At 38.0% G+C, this 20,574-nt stretch overlaps 1 protein-coding gene across 1 annotated transcript in view; it reads right to left on the reverse strand.

Moving 5' to 3' along the window:
* Window positions 1–11,817: 11,817 nt before the first annotated feature.
* The window catches only part of LOC107085014 (serine/threonine-protein kinase SBK1-like), a 17,337-nt gene continuing 8,580 nt past the window's right edge, over window positions 11,818–20,574 (reverse strand). Inside the window, exons 2-4 of the mRNA XM_015375129.1 lie at window positions 16,989–17,230; window positions 15,292–15,494; window positions 11,818–13,741 (exon numbers count right to left, since the gene is read on the reverse strand). Of these exons, the coding sequence (XP_015230615.1) occupies window positions 12,920–13,741; window positions 15,292–15,494; window positions 16,989–17,230 (1,267 nt within the window). The 3' untranslated portion in view covers window positions 11,818–12,919. The remainder of the gene's footprint in view (window positions 13,742–15,291; window positions 15,495–16,988; window positions 17,231–20,574) is intronic.

A 20,574-nucleotide genomic window follows, 5' to 3' on the forward strand; every position in this document is an offset into this window, starting at 1 on the left:
TTAGTCAATTCAATCAGCTCGTTTTCCCGGGATAGAAAACTTTTGACCAATCTGTCTGTGTTACCTGGTTGGGTGGAATCTATGGAATGTGGGGTACGTGTGTGGATTGGCGCTCGATTAATAAACTGAAATGGATAAAACTTCTCTAATACCATACCATACCATACCAACTTTATTTATGAAGCACTTTATACACAGGACCAAAGTGCTGTACACAATCATGGCAGCTTTTCTCTGTGTAAGTCTCTCCAGGTTAAAATGTTATTAGACCTTGTGGTGATTCTGTAGGGGAAATGGAAAAACATTTTCCCTTAAAGGAGCATTAAGTGTTATTTCACCACTAGGTGGGATGCTGAGCATTGTCTAGATCAAAACTTCTAAATAAACAAGCAAAGCCTCTGGCTACCGCCACACCAGCTTTTTTTCCCCCACTAGTTGCCTGTGAAGAAATACTGCTAGCAAGAGAACTTTACTTTGGCCAATGATCATCTTCAGGTGTGTGTTTTAATCCATTTGATGCACTCTTGGCCATTTTGAGAGGCGCCAAGCTGCTTTGACAAGGTGCAGCTGTTTAGCCTGGGTGCTATTCCAAACTTAGTCCCGCCCACAACGTTTGAGGTCTGGCGGGCCAATCAAATTGTCAGGGCGGGCTTTATTCGATGATGGACAGATGATCAACAGTAACGTAATCAACCACGTCACCAAGCGCGCTTGGGTGACAACAACAATGGCTGCCGCTGGAGAGTTGAGGTGTGTAGATTCTGCTATTAGGTCTGTTCTAGAAGATATCGACAGCAAATTAATTTTAAAAGAGGAACAGAGAAACGCGATCAAGCCTCATCTTCTTATTCTAGGCGTGCAACTGCACGCTTTGATTTTTGCTACTATGCGCCGCTTAACATACGTCACGCACTCCGTTGCTCTTATTGGTTGTAGGTCTATCCAATTGAGGGCAGAGGCATTTTTTTTTCCTGGTTCGTTCGAAACACGCCCCATAATCACAGCTCTATGGAGCAGTATCAGACTCATATTCTGACTAGAATTGAGTAGGACTACGTCAGGCTAGCAGCTGTTTTTAACAACACAAGATATTTTGGGTGAAGTTGGTTAATTTGGATGCATTTTTTTATTGTAAAATTTAAAGCAATTAACAGATTTAACTTATCCTTTTTTTGTTAAATAAATTACCCCTGACTTTTTTTTTGCAAATGTTTTTAACACGTTTAATCGATCTTCTATATTTTGGTCAATAAGCTTTATCAAAAGAAAAAACATGTTTGCACCAAATGTTTTTGGTGCATCTGAGGTCTGTGGACTTAATACATAAACCTCATTCAATAACTTTAGTATTTGAAAATTCATGGATGGCCCAGTTTGTAAATAAGAGTCTGGAGAACAACACAGAGCAATAGTGTGTGATGTTACACCATATTCCATCTAAAAACATGCCTTTAATTTTTCACATACTATTTTTTTTATCGATCAAAAATAAAAAGCATTTGTATTTCACCTCCCTACTTCAATACAATTAAATAAATCCATTGTCCCTTTTTTTTTCAGAAGTAACACAACTAAAGAAAAATTGATTTTCCTGTAATTTGTCACCCATTTTTGGATTTTATTCATAAACAGAGCTGCATGTAACTGCATTTCTTACCCTTTAATTGACAGGACAGCTAATGCATGTTTCCTCCACACAGCTGATCTGTATGGAAGAGAGGCAAGAAGAAAGCAATTTCTAAGAAAAAGCTTTGCAGGTAGAAAGAGTGATCTGTCCCAATCAGCAAATATTTTTGGTGCACTGATCCACATTTTTTCCACTTCCGATCTGATCCCGATCCCAAAATTTAGGTATCTGCTGATACCAAAAAATTTCCAAGAGCACTTTTTGATTTAATATTATTCTTATCATATTGCTGCAGGAGTTGAAATATCTGAAGTCCCCAGCCTCTGCTCGGCTGACTTATCCGATCTCCTGCTGTGGTTCCTTAGCTCCACAGGAGCACAGCTGGCCGCCTCATCCCAATTCTGATATTCGCTCTGCCGGGTTTTTTTGCACTGATTTCCCACTGCTCTTTCTGAGCTCCAGAATACCGTCTCCTTTACCTCTATTGGTTATTTGTCCCCTGACACAGGACAACAGGGCCACAAACTGGATCACAGATGGCAGAAGTACCACTGAATATAACCATAAATGTTAAATGTAGACATTCACACCTGGATTTCTTCCTGAGAGGGAGAGGAAACTCTGCACTGTATTGGAAATCCTTTCTGCAGTTAGCAGCCAGCTGCAGTCAACAGAGAGACTAGAGACTTTCCAGCAGAAAATATTACAGCACAGACACATTTTATGGATCAAAAATGTCTATGAGTTGGATCAGAATTTTCTGGTCTTTAAAATACTTTGCTTTTGGAGCACCATGGAAATATTGGGTTGGATCTGATCATTTGGAGGTGAGCATTGTACTAGAAAATTGTTATTAAAAATCCTAAATAAATTATAATTATTCTATTGGATAACCTTAAAATGAAGCTTGATGCAGTGTATAAGGAATTGGGATTACATGGCAAAGTTTTCAGTAGTTTGACTTCTTATCCAGAGTATGGGCTTACTGTACATTTCAATATGGGGCACAAAAACCAGTCTTCATAGGGCAGGTTGTGCACATGCAGCACAAGCAGTCGTCTCCCTCTTCTAAGAACCCTTTTTGTGCTGAAGACAATACACCCCCTCTAAGACAAAGAATAGCATGTTACTGTGATATAAACAAAACTAAAACACACAACGAAACATCAAGTCCTCACCCAGTGCCTCCTCAGTAAAGAATGCGTGGGACTGGTTTCTAAAACGAGACCAGAATTTCACAGCTCCTCTAAATTGGGATCGTCTCCGTTGCCATGGCAATGGTGGCAGACGACCAAGCTCTGTCTGAGAGTTCATATCTCAACAACATTTTCTTACATATCATAAAAAGCAACCTGTAAGGCGATAGGCTCACAACGACCTGAAAACTGGCAAGGGAAATGTAGGCTAAAATAGCCCAATTAAACCGAAGATAATTGGGTGCCTGTTGTCTTCCTGTAGCACATTCTGGCATACACACAAAAACATCATTCCCTCATTTCACATCTGCTGCTCTGACATTCTTTATTTGCATCCCTTGCCTTCTGTTTTCCACATTTCTGTGAGCAGAGGAATCATGTTTTCTCATTTGTCCCCTGCTGACTGGATTTACAACTTTTACACCTCCATCTTATTTTTTCCCTTCCAAAATAATTCTTCCTTTTCTGCAAAAAGCATCAGCAGAAGACATGAAAGTCCAAGGCTCAACTAACATTGATGTAGTGATTCATCTTTAGGAGAAGAGGCAGGAAACTGGGGTGACGCAGGAGGTTTATTATAGGACTGTGTGCTCCCTGCAGTGTTAAAATAGGCAGAAAAAGATGTGCAAAGTGTGGGCGATGCTGATCAAAACTTCTGGTTCCATTTATGTATACACCCGCATAATACATTTTTAGAAAGTCTGGAGGAATGAGGATTTTAAAATAGTTGTTTCCAGTGCTGTTGAGAGTAGATATTTAGATTAGCATGGAAACAATGGTTTAAAATAGTGTAAATACTGAAAAATGCATCAAAATTATCATAACAAAGTGAAGGTGATAGTTGTTTTTAAAGAGATTAATGATTTTAGACTCATCTTAAAATCCTCAAAAATGTCAGAGCTTAAGATGAAGCAATTATTTTCATATAATCCTTAGGCTTTAAATGAATGCTTTAAAAAGAAATACAAATTTAAAGATCGATCAAGAAACATGTTGGCACCTCATAACAATTTATGTGTTAAAATCCTTAGAATAAATATTTTATTAGTGTCTGAAATGTTGATAAGCAACTGTAAATTTTGATTTGATAAATTTGAACATTTATTCAGTGGAGGAAAAAAAGAAAAAATCAGGAAATTATTGGATTTTTAAACCCTATCTGCCAGCCTTTTTAGCATCCTTGTTTTGCACGTATCCAATTTTCCCAGTAGGACATGGATGAAGGTTAATTTAATCTCTGATAAACAATTTATGTTTTGGTTTGGAAATAAATTTTTGATGTGAATCATGCTAAAAGACCCAGTAAAGCATTCAGTTTTTAAGGAAATGCAGAAGATTTGTCTTGCAAATATTCTGGGATTTCAAAGACTTAAGAGCATTTTGGCCTCATAGGTGTTCCAGACATGTTTTTTTTTTTTTTTGTTTCTTTTAAATCAAAATATCATACTTTGGGCTATTTGAACAATGCACAAAGTTATAGTAAAAATCATAATTTTGCATCCAGCAAGCTCCAATATTCAGATATGTTATAGTAGGTAGACATACTAGAAGGGTCTCTCTGACATCACAGGGACTGGTTGGCTTGCAGATACAAGAACGGAAACTTGGAGAAGCTCACATTCAACCTTTCTCTAACACTAAGGTCTTTTTACCTCATTTACCATCCTCTGCACTTCATATGGTTTCAGATAAGCTTTGTGGACCTTTCATTAGACCTTTGGACCTTTTCCCTATGTTATAGAAACAAATAGTGGAGAAGATAGAAAATTATGGATTGATAGTTGAAGGTTGGAAATTGTGATATACTTACAGTAAAAGATTACTTTAAAAGTTTCAAAAATGGTTCAGTAACATTTAAAACTTTCAGGGGTAGATGCTGTGCGTGAAGCATAGTTATGAACAAATCTGCTTTTTTCATTTTTGGACACAAATATTTATAGCAACTGTTTGCATTTGATATGCTTTTTAGCACAAGATGTTTTTACTGTAATAAATGTTAATTCTGAGTTGTTTTAACTGATTGAGATTATATTCTGTTGAAATAATGAAGATAATCTTTTAACATAGGTGCTACAAAAGTGCAAATTGTTTGGAAGCTGTTATATTTTTCTAATTCACATTGTTATTCTTTCTTTCTGTCTTACTGCAGGATATTTTGTGCTCTTATATTTCAGTCTTTACTCTTAAATTTCAAATTTTTTCAGCCCTGTATTTCAGAGGATTTTGTGTTTTTTATTTAACATTAATGCTCAACATCAATAGCATATTTTTCATGTCTCATTAAATCAAAAGGATCTCTCTAATTATATCCCTGAAGCCATTTCTGGCAGAAGTCTGTCCTCATCTTTGTCTGACGTAGAGATTTGGAGGCATTGGACAGTTTTCCAAACATGTGTGAAACATGTGACCAGCTCCATGTTTGGGTCAGATAATCCTTCCTTCAAGAGACAAGCTGAATGCTGTAACAACAAAAACATGTCTGATCATAAATCTTAGTAATGATCTGACTAGAAATCATTACTTACTTTACTTATTACTCACTATATATAAATATATATATATATATATATATACCGGTATTTATATATAGTAGGGATGCACGATATAATCGGCCCCCTATCGGTATCGGCCTGTATCGGCCTTAAAACTGAATATCGGACATCGGCCATCCCACCGATATTTAACCCGATATTTGATCAGCTTCTGAGTTTCTAAAGTCTAAAAAAATAAAAAAAATACTACTTCTTCTTCTTCCGCAAAAAATTTTTTTTACAGACTTAAAAATTTCTAAAGACGAGGGAAAAATATTGATACATTAAAATATCACAATATCTTCATATGCTGATATATTGCCATTTAAAAACACCATATCAATCTCTTTTACTAATGAAATATTGCTATATGTCATCGTTATGCTACGAAATCCCCCGAAAATTCACTAAATTTTGCCATATTTTTATATGTTGATATATTGACGCGGTATCCATCTATTTCACTAAAAAAATCTCACAAGAATTTGCAAAATATCACGAGAGTTTGTAACAGAACGATGAAATTTCACGAGATTTTGAAAGTAAAATAGATGGATACCGCGTTTTCAAAAATCTATTTGATATCAGCATATGAAAATATGTTTTAGTATATTATTTTTCAAAGTGTCAGAAATGGATAACAAAACTGCTATTTTCAATGACTACTTATTTTTGTCCAGCTTTAACATCAGTATCGATATTGGTTATCGGCTACATGAGTTTTAAAATATCGGCATATCGGATATCGGGCAAAATCCCAATATCGTGCATCCCTAATATATATATATAAATATATATATTATTCACAAATGATAAAAACAAATTTATGATAAAAACTAATTAAATTTAACAGATTTAAAGAAATTAAAAAACATTTATTATTACATCAAGTGGAGTCAGACTCTATGTTCTTTTATGGGTTTTTTCCATTGGATTAATTATTCCATAACTTGCTGTTTTTACTTAAAGGCACTTAAACAAAACTCTTTATACTGTATTTCATTGGTCTTTGTAGTATGTTTCATATATAATATCTAATTTTTCCATGTTTTTTCTGTTTTTTAAGGATCCTTGCTAAACTGTAAATAAATATTTTCCTCCAAAGAGTTAGAAAAAGCCGGTTCTGTAATTCTGATGAAAGATTTTCTGTATTTGAGTGAAAAGGTTTTCCTCTGACTCAATCTCTTTATTATTTGGGGTCCTACCAGATTCAGTCAAGTCCATTATTTTCTTAAATTTTCTTCAGTAAAGACGTTTTTTTCTAATTTTATTACATCTTGCTGATGACATTCAGCCGTAGATGTAATAAGCCTCACCGGTTGGACTTCTCTACCCTGATCTACTGGGTTTATAGAAAATATCCTTAAATCCCAACATGATTCATATCATTATTGTATTCCAATCTGTCTGGCCTACAGGAATAATTTGACTTTACTCAAATCTGTAATCCCTATTTCAGTTTTCATTTGTTTTAGTAATCTTTCTTTTATTCCCATATTTTCATTTTTTTTAAAGAACACATGGTGTTAAAATATTTCTGTGGTGCTCTTGTTAGATTCTCTATTAGGAATAACCATCTTTCTTTCTCCCCCAAAATGTCTTTTTAATCTGTGGAGTGCCAAAAACTTTAGTTCATTATTATCTCTTTTTTTGCCAGCATTTTGAATTAGCTGGAATCATTCAACTTTCTTTTAAGATTAACCTTATATTTTAAAGCCAGACTAGTTGCACAGGCTTATCAGTTTAACCTGGATTAGTAACTGGCTTTCTAGCTTGTTATCTTAAATGCCAACATGACAGAGTAATATAAACTCCATCAGAGTTCCATCCTGAAATAAGTAAGGCTCAAACTCGCAGGCTCCAGAATGCATCCAATGACCCCACCTAATAGGCTGTTGCTTTTAGCTTTGGTCACAGCATCACAATCAATTAGTTCTTTTGGAAAACTGTAGAATTTACTTAGAGAAATGTTTTCAAAGATTTACAATTAAAACCGCATCATGACAAGCATTTAATTTAAGCCATTTTTCCTCCTTCCTAGGATCCTGGAACGAAACAGGACATTGAACGGCCTCCCAGTCACCTCATGTTACCCTCATCAGCAGCTGCTCAGAGGACTTAACACTTGATCTCAGGGAGACAGCTGCATCCAGAGAGATCGCTTCCCTTGCTGTTCACTCTCATAGACCATCAACTGTAGGCTTAACGTCCAGCTTTCTCCAGCGCTGGGAAGCAATTAGGTTTAGCTGGCTGTCTTTTAAAAGCTGCAGCTAAGAAATAATCCAGCAGCCTTGTTGGACCTTACCAGGTCAGTTCAGCCCAGTCAGATAAAAATGATTCTTCTGTTAAAGGCTCTCGGTGTAACCTGACAGAAAGCTGTGGAAATGGCAAACCGCTGGTGAAAATCTGTACAGATAATTTGCTGTAAATAAAATCTCCTGAGTTGTGAAACCTGCTGTATCATATTTTGTTGGTGTCTGACTGTAGCAGGACCTTGACTGTTACCACCAAGCTGCTGCAGCTGGCTAAGGTCAGAGAACAGGCATATCACAAAGGACAATCTTCTGCTCCCTACACAAACATGGTGTGTCATGGCTGACCTTTCCTTTCTCTGCCACTGTCTGAACCAATTAGCCTTCCTCAGTGGCATATACACCAGCACTTGCTCTCCTGCTGTCTAAACTCGCCTTGATAACAACTTTTGCTAACTCTTCCTTTCTGGCACATCAGCTGAGAGGCAGCAAAAAAAGGAAGCGCTGACGATGACGGCTCCAGCACCCGGCGCCATATTTTGTTCGTCCTTGAACCTCTTTGCTCTTTGAGGACGGCAGATAACTCCTATCTACAGATGAGCTAATTGGGCTGTTTTCAGATGGAAGCTGGCACCATTAAACCAGTCTGGAGGCTCAGTGGCGAAACAGGCTCTGAGCCAAAGCCTTGGGAAATTATATGTGATTCACGCTGACCTTCATCTAATGGGATGGGGACTTCACAAGGCTCAGATGAGAGTTTGCATGGAAAAAGAAAAAAAAAAGAGTCACAGTATTTTTAAATATGCCTCAGAAAGACCCAGGAGCAATAGAGTTTGGTGCATTAATTTATTTCAACATATATTAACATTTCGTTGATACCTCTTTTGTCTTAAGGATACAGGCTGTACATTTTTTTATACAAACTGGAGGGCAGAAATCCCTTCAGAAATACCAAGCGTAAAGGGAGAGCTAGGCAGAGTGGATCTTAAAATAATTGTACATCTATTCTTATTTAGCTTTTTTCATTTCCTGCGATAACAGTCCAGAAGAAACAAAAGTTCACATATTACCTAGTGGTAGTTGTCTGTTACAAAATGGTGCAGAGGAGAAACATATAAAAGCAAACCCAAAGCGAAACCTTTTATTTTAGTATGTGATGCAATGTTTAATGTAGTTCTATATCAGGTGAAATGGATGAAGATTTTAGAATGCCTTTAGGACTGGATGCTGTTTCTTTATATGTTGCACAAGAGTAAGACACAACAGGTAAAGGGTTAGAGTTGTTGAGTTTTAACATTTTCGAATGTTTGCTGTTTTGTTTTTTTTTGCTTTTCTAATAAAGGCTGAAAAAATGAGTCTGGGTATTTTTTTCTGTCTGTAGCCTCATTATGCAAGTAACCAGACTAAAATATCTCAAGTCAAAATATTGCCGAAGAAAAGTCTCAAGCAGCCCCTAAAGTAACAGACAATATGGCCGCCATGTTAATAAAAACATAGTGAAAGTTCCGGGACTAAAAGAGAGGAATAAATTATAAATTCAGAGGATCTGCATTTTACTCTCTCTTGTTTGTTTGTTTTTTTTGTGAACTTTTCCCAAAACTTAAAAAAAAAAAAACTAAAAGAAAATGAGAGAAATTGATTGTAATAGTTTTTTTTGTTTTTTTACTGGAAAGGTGAACAGCCCCTCAGACTGTTTGGACCCGGCACAAACATTCCCACAATTATCAAATTTTCCTCTCACCACCTTTTAAAGGGGATCTGAGATGCTTCAATCAGCATTGGTTTCTCAGTATTAGAACAGCAACATGTAGAGAAACACTGTTTAGATCCTCATGGCAAACTATTAAAAAAATTACCCGCTAAGAAATAAATAATTCACGCATCACCCTCATTTCTGGCTTCATGCTCCATGACAACATGAATTCAATTTTAATTTAAATGTAATTTCTCTTTGGGATTAATAAAAGTTTTTTATTCAATTGAATAGTAGTTTTATGCTCGGTCACAATATGAAGACAGAACAGGAAGTGAATGATGACATAATTTAAGCGGCTGAAAAAGCACAAAAAAACTGGCTTTCATGAAACACGTACAGACTTTAATAAGTTCAGTAACTCTAATGAAGAGATGAGTGTGGCTGGGAGGGAGGGGTGCATGCAACAAGTAGACTCATTAGTGTTCAATTAGGAGTGATGCTCAAGATAAGGACAGACATTGAAATGGAGGAGCTCCCAGTGGTGTCAACAAAGTGACAGAGGGGATGAGCTGTCCTGGGTTGAACCAAGAAACAGACCAGAATGACATTAGTGAGAAACATAAAGGTAATGAGCAGCCTATACCGTTAAGATGCATTTTATAATTAGAAGTGTCTGGATGAATTGAAAGCTGAAGCTGTTTTCACACGCTCTCCATCTATAAGCTCCTTTCACGATGTCAGCAGGGGACGCGGTGATCGTCCTTCCGAGAGGGTCAACCTGATCAAACTGGCGGCAGAGACACCATGTTCAGACCATTAAGATGTCAGGCTGAGATAAAGACCTCATTAGCTTAACCCAAGTGAATAGGTTGAATAAGAGCTATTAGAGGGGGAATGAAGATTATGGTCACAGATCAATGCAGAAATCTAGAGTTGAACCCAGATATTTACATCCATCCTACAAAAAGACAAAGTTATTCTCATTATTTACAATTAAAACATACTGAGGTTTCTAGTTTCAGGTCATTTATGAAAGCCAAAGCTAATTCTTTTGGCCAAAAGCAAGATTGAAAACATAGTTTTTCTCCTAAATTAAGACATTTACCTGAAGTCACTCTGCTTTTAAAGTATTTGGGAAACCCTGGATTATGATATGATGGCTGTTTGAATCTGGCAGATTAGCTTACAACTTTTGAGTTAAGTGAATTGATCATATGTGGAGACATCTTAAGGCAACACCTCAAAATAATAAGATAGCCAAGATTTTTTGGAAGAGAATAGTTGACTTTCTTATATGTTGTTTATCCTTTTAGATCCCAGAAGTTGCCATTTTTTATTTATTCAAACCCTTATTGGGATAAAAGCATTGAAACCCTGGGGATGTACGCCCATAATACTGTTTGGGAAGGAGGTGGATTCTGGTAAATGAATGGTTTTGAAGCTGCAGATGAGAGAGCATCACTATTCACTGCAAAACTACACCTGAACCAATATTGCTTAGAGGCCAAAAGGAAAACAAAAAGACGGCATCATTGAAGGCAACGGAAATCACCATTTGAAAAAGCAAACCATTTTTAGACAAGTGAGGTGCCCTGTTTAAAATAAAATGGAGGTTAAAAGGGGAAAAGTCTAACCCCCTCCCACTAGTGAAGTAAGGCGGTGGTGGCATTATGCCGTGGGGTATTTGCTGTAAGAGGGATTGGATATGAACTATAATAATAAGATGACAGCTAAAGGGTAAATACTGAAGCAAAATCTAAAGATATCGGACGTTAAAATGGGTCACAAAACGGGACCATGTTGCTGAGCGTACAACTGTCATCAGTGTAGAGCAGCTCTGATTTAGGTCCCATTAAAAAATGAGAGTAGAAACAGCAAAGGCTTTTTTGAAGCAGACGCGGTTTACAAACCTGACCCAGTTACACTCGTTCTGCCAAAGTTTCAAAATAAAAGTAATTATATATTCGAAAAATATCTCATTATCTGACATTTTGCAAGTAGAAATAATATTGTTAATTCTAATGGACCTAAAAGTAGGAAACATTTAGTCTAAATTTAAAACAAGTGTATTAACAAGGTCCTCGTAAATATCTGGTTTCAGCTGTGCTCATTAACCTGTGTGGAAAAACAAAAGGTGCAGTTCAAACAAAAGAAGCATAAATGATCAAAGTAATGGAAGACGCTACAGTTATACAAAGCAAATGGTCTAAGTCACGAATCTTCTTATTTTTATCTATGATAGTCCATTTGATCATGTTCTGTTGCTACATAGACTCCATGAACTGAAAAAGCCTCCACTGTCATACAAAGAGTCCAGCTACATCGAACTACCTGATTACATGATGAACTCCTGCAAATATCCACTTATGTACAAAGTGTTCTCTAACAGTAATTAACCTTTACAAATAGAAAAGATATTGTGCTTTTGAAACTTTTGACACTCACACACACTCACACACTAAATTCATTTTCTCCACCTCCTTTTGTTCATTTAGAGAAAGCCTGTTTTTTTTTTCTAGCATCTCACTAAAAAAACTCGAGTCCCACTGAGAGTCATTCAAAAGTGCCAGATGCGACTTCCAGCCTCCACATGTGTTTCAGTCAGTGATTAAACAGGAAGTTTTTCCACTGAAGTGTCCTGAGTTGATTCTTATTACAGAGAATCCGTCTCTCGAGTTTAAATACCGTCATAAAGACACGTCTCATCCAAACTGCTACATTAAGGGTTTTTTTTTTAATTCATCTTTTCTTTTGTATATTTCTCTTAAATAATCTGATTTCCTTTACTGGAAGTCAATGGGAAAATGCAGCCAAATGCAGGATCTAATTAGTGGCTTCTTTCTCACTCATCTATCCAATTATTTAAGCTAAATCTCCTTTTGCTCTGCAAAAATATTCCCAACCTGTGAATTTTCTTCCACAGTTAATCATGTCACAGCAACATATTTCAATGTAATCCTTTTTTTTTTCTTTTTTAGATTTTATGAAAAGGATTGCTCAAGTTCACATAGAGGTGGTGGCATCATAGTTTGGAGATTTGCTCTTCTCAAAAAAAAGAATTGAAAGAAAAGCAATCTTTAAAAGCAGTAGATTGCTTTCAGTTTACTTTTTTTGATCGATCACATAAAATCCCATTAAAATACATTGAAGTTTGTGGCTACAACGTGAAAAATGTGAAATGGTTTATTAAGTGTGGTGATTACCACACTATGTAACTTTAGCTAAGTAAACATTGAAGTTCTGCAACATGAAGGGAATCTAACTTTAGAGTAATTAGCACCAGCACAGATTGTTTTGGGGGGTAATGGGTGATGTGGAGCATTGAGGAGCATCAGTGGCCTGCTAAACGCCGTCTGCAAGGCTTCTCTGCTCGGGAAGCAGTCTTTGGTCACAAATCAACCCCTAAGTGGAATTGACTTTCATTGACAGGCTGTCCAAATGTGTACCGCTGATTGATGGTGTCCATTTAACAGAATGGTACTGGACCCTGAGCTTCTCTTTTAAGGTTTGAGTACCTCTTTTGTTTCACCGTGTCTCTGTGGAAGTCATTAACGCCTTTTCTCAGCTTTATACAACTATGAGTAGCCATCTGCTTCTCAGCTCTCACATCAGAATGTTCAAACGCAGATTTCTATGGCTGTCGCCATGACCATCTGGCTTTTGTTCTTGTCTCGGCCCACAGTCTGGTGCTGTCCCGACTCATCTCTAGGAGAGAGTGGGTCGGAGAGGACGCTACGTTTAAGTGGTGCTGGGCGGAGACAGGAGGTTCCTGGAGGGGTGGATGGCTCCTGATGTCTAAGGGAGGAGCGTGTGGATGAGGAGGACGATGTGCAGCTGCCTGTACAGACTCCAGAGCTTGACCTCTCTCCTCTTTTCGCTCTGTATGATGCTCGGCGCCTCAGTTCGCTGACAAGCTCATACTTGATAAAGCAAAAGACGTCCTTGACCCCGCAGCGTTTTTCTGGTTCAGCAGCCAGTAGCCTCTGAAACATGCGTAGGGCGTCGTCGGTGAAGCGGCGCCACTGAGAAGGGTACGTTCCCACAGGACAGCCTGCCTTCTGCCAGCGCCGGAACTCCTCGTAGAAGGCGTCGGCCTGCATTGCCGCCTCCCAGGGGAAATTGCCCGTGAGCATGCAGAAGACCAGCACTCCAAACGCCCACACATCCATACTGGTGGTAACCAGGAAACCTTCGGCACGGTTAGCGCGACAAACCTCTGGTGCCGTGTAGGGGATGGTTCCGCTTACCCGTTTCACACGGCAACCCACACGTCGAGTCATGCCGAAATCAGCCAGCTTGATGCGCCGACACTCGCGGTCAAAAAGAAGCACATTCTCGGGTTTGACATCCCGATGAACCAGGTTTTTACTGTGCATGAAGTCCAGAGCCAAACCGAGCTGCTGCATGCAGCGTTTCACCATCTCCTCTGGCAGACCCACCTGTAGGAGACACCAAAGGAAAAACTTTAACCCTTATCCTACTGGTATTACTTTTGTGTTTTTCTTTCACATCTTGGAGAGCCTTAAACTCATTTCAGCTTCAAAAAAAGATAACCTAAGTAAATGAAAACTGTTGAAAACTGACTGTAATCTCTGCAGAGATGTTAAACACTCATTTTTTCACAAACACTTGATGGTAGTCCATAAAAAACAAGAGTTTAACGTTGAGTAGAATCTTTAATGAAACCAAGCCTTTCTGGCCATATGTAGAGAAGTGAATACGCTCTAATCCTAATAAATGATTGTACTACTGAAAGAACTGACTGCCATCAAGTGTTTGTGATAACAGCAGCATGACAGTTGGGGGGGGGGGGGGGGGGTAAGGCAGGAAGGCATCCCCATTCTACTTTAAGGTGCCTTGGTCAAGGTCAATGACCGACGTACCCGACATATAACAACCATACCATGCATATTGCTTTAGGTAAATATTTTAAATTAATTAAGCTATGTATGCTTCCAAAAGAAGAAAAAAGACGATTCCACCATCCCCCTTCTGTTTTTCCCAACTGGATAACAGTAACTCCTTACATCTCAGTTGGGTCATTTTGGTCCACTCTTTTTTTGCAGAATAGTTTTAATCCAGCCCTATTTGAGATTTCTCCAGCATAAACAACTTGTTTAGGGTCACACACCCTGTTTATTACTGCAAATATTGTCCTTCTAACCAAGTCTTACAATAGTAAGTCTACCTAAAAGGTCATTTTGCTCTTGTTTTGAGATTTAAATACTAATCAAGAGCAGATTCTGTTGAATTATTAATCTACTTTTGGGGAAAATTATACTAAAATAAATGCAATAATCTGCCAGTGCAGCAAGATAATGTGAACTCAGTAAGACTTCTTGATTTGAGAATATACATCCTGATTTTAATACTTGACAATTGACATTTTCTTAATAAGGGATTATTGCACTTATTTGGAGTAGAAATTTCTCAAAAGAAGATTAGTGATCTAAAAGAATCGGCTCTTGCTGGCACAACAAATTGTTAAAATATACACAAAAAAACTTATCTAAAAAAAAAAAGCAGTAAAATTGTTAAATTATTTGTTATTTGTCCTTAATCTGAGCAGGTTAATAAGATTATCTAAGAATGAGTAGTTTTGCCCTTAAAATTAGATACTTGGATATTATGTAGTTGAAATAAGAGGCTGCAATTTTAAACATAAATGTTCTTATTCAATTGCTAAATTATCTCACCTACCTGCTCAAAATAAGGAAAACTACACCTTTTTCAATTAAAAGTCGACTTACTAACATTTTACCTCCTGCAGTTTATGATGCAAATTGTCTTACTTGCTCATTTCAAGAACAAAATGCACCTAATTTGCTAAAGATTGACTTACTAATATTTCCTCTTTTGCAGTGTAATAATTTATAATATTGTTTATGCAGCATATTGTGAAAACAATATTTAGCATGTTATGTTATGGAAAGATCTTCTTAAAACAAGAGAAAATAAATTTTTTGTTCTTGACATCATGCATATGTACCTGCGGCGGAATGATGTCAAAAAGGTCCCCGGAGGGGGCATATTCCTGTCCAAAAACATAGCTGTCCTCCGTCTCGAACAGCACGTCCAGGACTTTGATGATGAAAGGGCTGCAGCTGAGAGAGCCGGTTAAACTGTACTCCCGCAGAAAGCTTTTCAGCTTCGTCTTGCTCTTGGTGACAAACTTCAGCGCGATTTTGGTGCCTGAAAAAAAGAGAGCCTGTTGGATCTTTGCAGACAGCATGTTGCTACTAAATATAGCCTTATTTTCTCGGAGAACTACTAGTAGGTTTAGAAAATGGTTTTTCACAGTCTCCACCTAATCTGAGTGAGATTGGACAGATTTGTGCCTCTAAGGAAACACCCCATGAAAGAAACGACTTTGTGTTGGTCTATCATACAAAATCTACCTACGATACTTTAATTCTCATAACTAAAACCTTTTTATCAAAACAATTAAGTATTAAAATACATTGAGAGAACATCTAAAGTGGTGCAGAATTAAGGGAATAGAAGTACTAATTTTACTAAATATATATCGATAATTAATAATTTATTTAAAAATGCTGACATATCCAAAATATAGAAATATTTACATCTGGTTGTGATGCCAACATCAGCATGAAATGATTCTGCGCCAATAAGATAAGTGGCTTGAAGTTCAGGAGTTGCCAGATCCTAATGTCTCTGTGATGGCCTTGAGAAAGGGCTTTTTACTGCGCTAAATTTCTAAAATTAAAGCCAAAAAATAAACAAAGTAGAAGCAAAATTGGGGTTTTTGAGCATTGGTGTTAACCAGGCTTGGACTGGTAATCTGTGATACCGGCCGGTCCAACTTTCAGCGTGCGAGGGCCGGGGCCCTCCTTAAATCATACTGGCACCAACACTTACTCTCTGGCCGAAGCACCGACCTGTGATAGTAAATAATTCAAAAGCTCAAGAAGTAATACAATGTTAACTACCTAAATGATGCATGCAGTATATATTCATAAATATTATATATGAATATATATATTCAACAAACTAAATTATAATAAACTAAATTGCTTTATTTAAACCAAACTACGATGTTTCTCTTATATTTGGCGAAATTATGTTGGAATATTTTGCGAAAATTTGTTGCGGTGCATGATGGGGTTTTCCATCTGTACGCTAACGTTTCCCATCTTCCGCGCCAGTTTAGGATAAGGAATGTTCTTCTTTAGATTTATGGCCTTAAATATCAATAGACTTTGGTACAAATTAGGCGAGATTTGTTATATACAGGCGGTTTATGGCGGCGCTGTAATAGATGGAAAAATGCCAGGGCCGAAAATTGTTCCCAGTCCGAGTCTGGTGTTAACTTAAAGAAGCAAAAGGAGCTTAGAAGTCACACTTAGGTTTCTGACTGCCATTTTTCTTCTGATCAAGTAGGTTAAATGTTTGCTAATTAGCATTAACTGATCTGGCAACTTGCTGGTAAACAGTATGGAATGAGAACGGCAAGCAGGACTGCTACACTTACTGGCCGGAAAGAAAGTTTGTGGTTGTAAAATCAGAAGACAAGGACATTTTTAGATAAATCTATTTTTTCAAGGCACCGTGTTGTGCATAAAACGGCACATCGGACAATTACAGGGGGTCGTAAGTCTCTAAATGAGTGATTCTGACTAAGAATAGAGGTTGATTGCATATCTTCTGCATTTCAAGCGGACTCACCGTGCGTCCTGTGTGCCACCAGGTCCACCTTGCCGTACGTGCCCTTCCCCAGCTCTCTGATGTGCTCATACTGTTTGGCTACATCAGCTGCAGATAGCGAGGTGATGGCCAGTGCCTGCATGTCCTCCACCGGGACCCCGCCACAGCAGCTGGTTTTAGACGTCGGGGACCCCCCACCGCTGCCTGCCCGCCCCGGCCCGGATGGAGATAGGGACAGGCTCGCCTTGACATTCTGTGGCACACTGGTGAACAACAATGATAAGGATAAAGTCAGACTGTGACGATGAAAGAAAGTTTTCCTATTTATAAAGCAGTGGTAGGAGTTTTATTTTTTAAGCACAATGGTCTGACATGAGAGACCCTCAGCATTAATGCAATCGATCTGGGGTAAGCATCAACATGAGGGGAACTTTCAGGAAATGTATCAGACTTCCTGCTGCAGAAAGATGACTCCACTCAGCTTTTACATCTAGCAGATCTCAGACAGCACTTACTGGCAAGCAGCTATGGAAAAATCAATAGGCAGAAAGACGAACAAATGGCAACAAATCCAAAGCCGACAACTTAATACATGCTTGCAAGAAGACCACCTACATATGTAGTTACCGTGATCGCTGTAGAAACAGGGGATGCAACAAAAGAGGAGCTGCTCGGTTTTAACTCTTCCCCCACTTGTTTTTAGCATAAATTATTGAAGCAGAGAAATAATATCAGAATGCTTAAAGTGAAGTCAGACGTGATTGTTTTCATCGCGGCTACTGTTTCAACAATAGCTAAACTAAAACAAATGACACACATCCCGCTAATGATCTTTCAAACCATCTCCGTCTCTTCATGCACCTTTCCTACACACCCAATCAAATATAATCATCCAATCATGCACAGCATGCACGCACACAATACTAATAGGCACCAAATCAGCACAGGCCATTCTGCAGATAGCATTTTTTCATCCCATCATTCAAAGCTAAAAGCTTTGCTTTTGTTCCTCTTCTTTCCCTGCAGCCAATTTCACAGCAGCGCTGCTTTAAAGCAGGTTCAAAGCGCCTAAGAAGTGTTGTAAATGTGTCTGCCACTCACTGGGTACCTCTGGTGGAAAAAGTTGAATTAACGATGCGCTATGGAAGTGAATGTGGATGGGAAAACATGGATAAGAAAGTTTTATTCAGGAGTTTAGAGAGTAAAGATCTGGTAGGAGGAAGGCGATAAATATAGTGAAAGGACGGAATCTAAAAGAAGATCCAATCCTTCACAGCTTTGTGTTCTTATTTTAAAATCAGAAATCTGTAAATAGGAAGGATGTTCTGGGAACGGGAGTCCGCTACTCTTGGCCAACAATGCAGAGGATTATATAAGACAGGATGAACTTTTCCACCAACTCATTCTAAGGTTTCTTTAACTGTATTGTGGCTCAAGAAAACCTGATCACTGCCCCAGTTTACTACTGGTTCCAGTTTGGCGATTAAACATTTAAACAGGCAAACACAGTGCTAGTTTCCTTTCAATCCATCTCATGTGGCCCTGTGAACTAATTCATCGCAACCTGAGTGGAGTGCAGGGGCCACTTCATTACCAGCAGAGCTGCCTTTCACTCAGCTGCATGAGTACAATGTACAACACTTAAGCAGGCCTCCTAATCACATTACTAGCTCTGAAAAAGACAGTTCCCACTCCTCCATTTCCTTCTAAAAACTGCATTAGGAGTCCTAAAATGTAATAAAAAGGTTGGTCCTCTACATACTGTGGCCAAAAAAGTAGAGCAAAGTGCCTCAGAGGTACACCAATGTAGTGATGTTATATCTAAGGGATGATTGTGTGGAAGCATTTGGCAGAAGAGCCAGGGGTGTTCTGGTGTACCAGTCCCACAGAGACACTTCATCGAAGGCCCTTTGTGCTCTCACCCTCTCAGAGGAAGCAGCTGCAGGCTGCAGCACAACTGCAGCATTTGTGCCTAACTGCTGCTTCATGCCTCAGTGGTCTGCACACAGTCCTCCACTCCACTTCTGTGCTCTCAGGCGACCAAGAAGAGGCAGCAATCACACGCTCCACATACGGATGAGACTCACCGTTTTATACCTGAGCTTGAGCGATTCGCTCAGCGCACCCCTCCTCCTCCGCTGAACTGTTGAACCAGATCTGTTAATGTTGCTAATGTCATCAAATAGGAGGAATGCTCACTAAGCCATTTTCAGTATTTTTATTACAACACAATGGGGTGCCCTTCATAGTTACAGAAATTGCTTATTTTGTGAATTTAATTTGTGACTCTGTTGGAGATGAACGTCTAAAAGATGCTTTATAAACAAAGATTAAAATATTCCAAATCATTCCTTTCAGTAGTGATTATAAAAATGAGCCAATGAAAAAATAATCTATTTTTTGTTCCTAAATCTTTGCAAAGCATAGCAACAGATTATTTTCCACCTACGGTTGAAGACATGGTATCAAAGAGTTTGGGCCTGATCTTCAAAGATTCTACATAAGGAGCGTAATATTTCTCTTGAAAAAGATCACATATAATAAGAAGGAACTATCATGAGCTGGGTCAGACCAACCTGTTCACATTAAGAGGTTGTGAAAGTTTGAAGCCATGGATTTGGACATAATAATGATAATTATAACAACATTTATAAAACCAAATAGAAAATATAATGAACAGTAAATTTACAACAGTAAATATACAAAAAATATGGAAATAGTGAGAGTTAAAGTTAAAATGTAAATATTTATCATAATAAAGGTGCATAAAAAAAATCATAAAAACTGGTCTCCGTCGCCAATTTAACCACTATTGTGAATTTTGGCATCTATTAAAACATATAACATTTTTTGCTATAAAAGCCCCAAACTTCTAGAATTCATTTGAAGCCTGTTTGATGTTGGTAAACAAAAGAGAATAAATGGTGCAGCCGGGATGGATTTAAGCTAAATTTCATTAAAATAAAGAATGATTATTTCTTGCTAACTAAGCTATGAAAGCCACTGCCTTTGTTTCCCATCGAGTTTAATTTTAGCTGAAAATCTCCAATTGGCTCAGAGAAGTCAAGAGCCAGTTTGTTTTTGGCAACGACAACAGAGTAAATGATGCCGCTTCCAAAGCCCTGAGGCCAAGATTCATGGAAGTAAATTTAGATCTCAAAGAATATAATCAAAATCCATTTTCTGTAGCTTCGGAAAAAAACATTTTGACGTATGCAGAGAATACATAACTGGGATGCAGACTGAAATCAGCAGCTACTGGTTCATTCCTTCCACTTTTCATCCTTCTCTGCCTGTTGCAAACACAAACAAGCAACTAATGAAAGAAATAAATAGACTGCAGATCCTTGCTTCATCTTTACCCCTCTTTGCTAAAAGATTAGCCATTTTGCTCTCAGGAGAAGAGCCACTATGGAGAAAAACAGTTCTCAATTTGTCAAAATGCCGAATATGCTCTGCCTCCAGGTCAAAGAGAGAAACCCAGCGTGACCAGAGCCCTTTCTCTCTCTGTCCTTCTGTAAATAAAATAACTGGATGCAGGAGAAAAAGCCCCGTAGATATCTATTTCTGTCTGCTTGTCTTTTTTTTGTTTGGTTAGAGCACATCA

Source organism: Cyprinodon variegatus, unplaced genomic scaffold (genome assembly GCF_000732505.1).
Source record: "Cyprinodon variegatus isolate N-32 unplaced genomic scaffold, C_variegatus-1.0 Scaffold113, whole genome shotgun sequence".
In the NCBI taxonomy this organism is placed as follows: domain Eukaryota; kingdom Metazoa; phylum Chordata; class Actinopteri; order Cyprinodontiformes; family Cyprinodontidae; genus Cyprinodon; species Cyprinodon variegatus.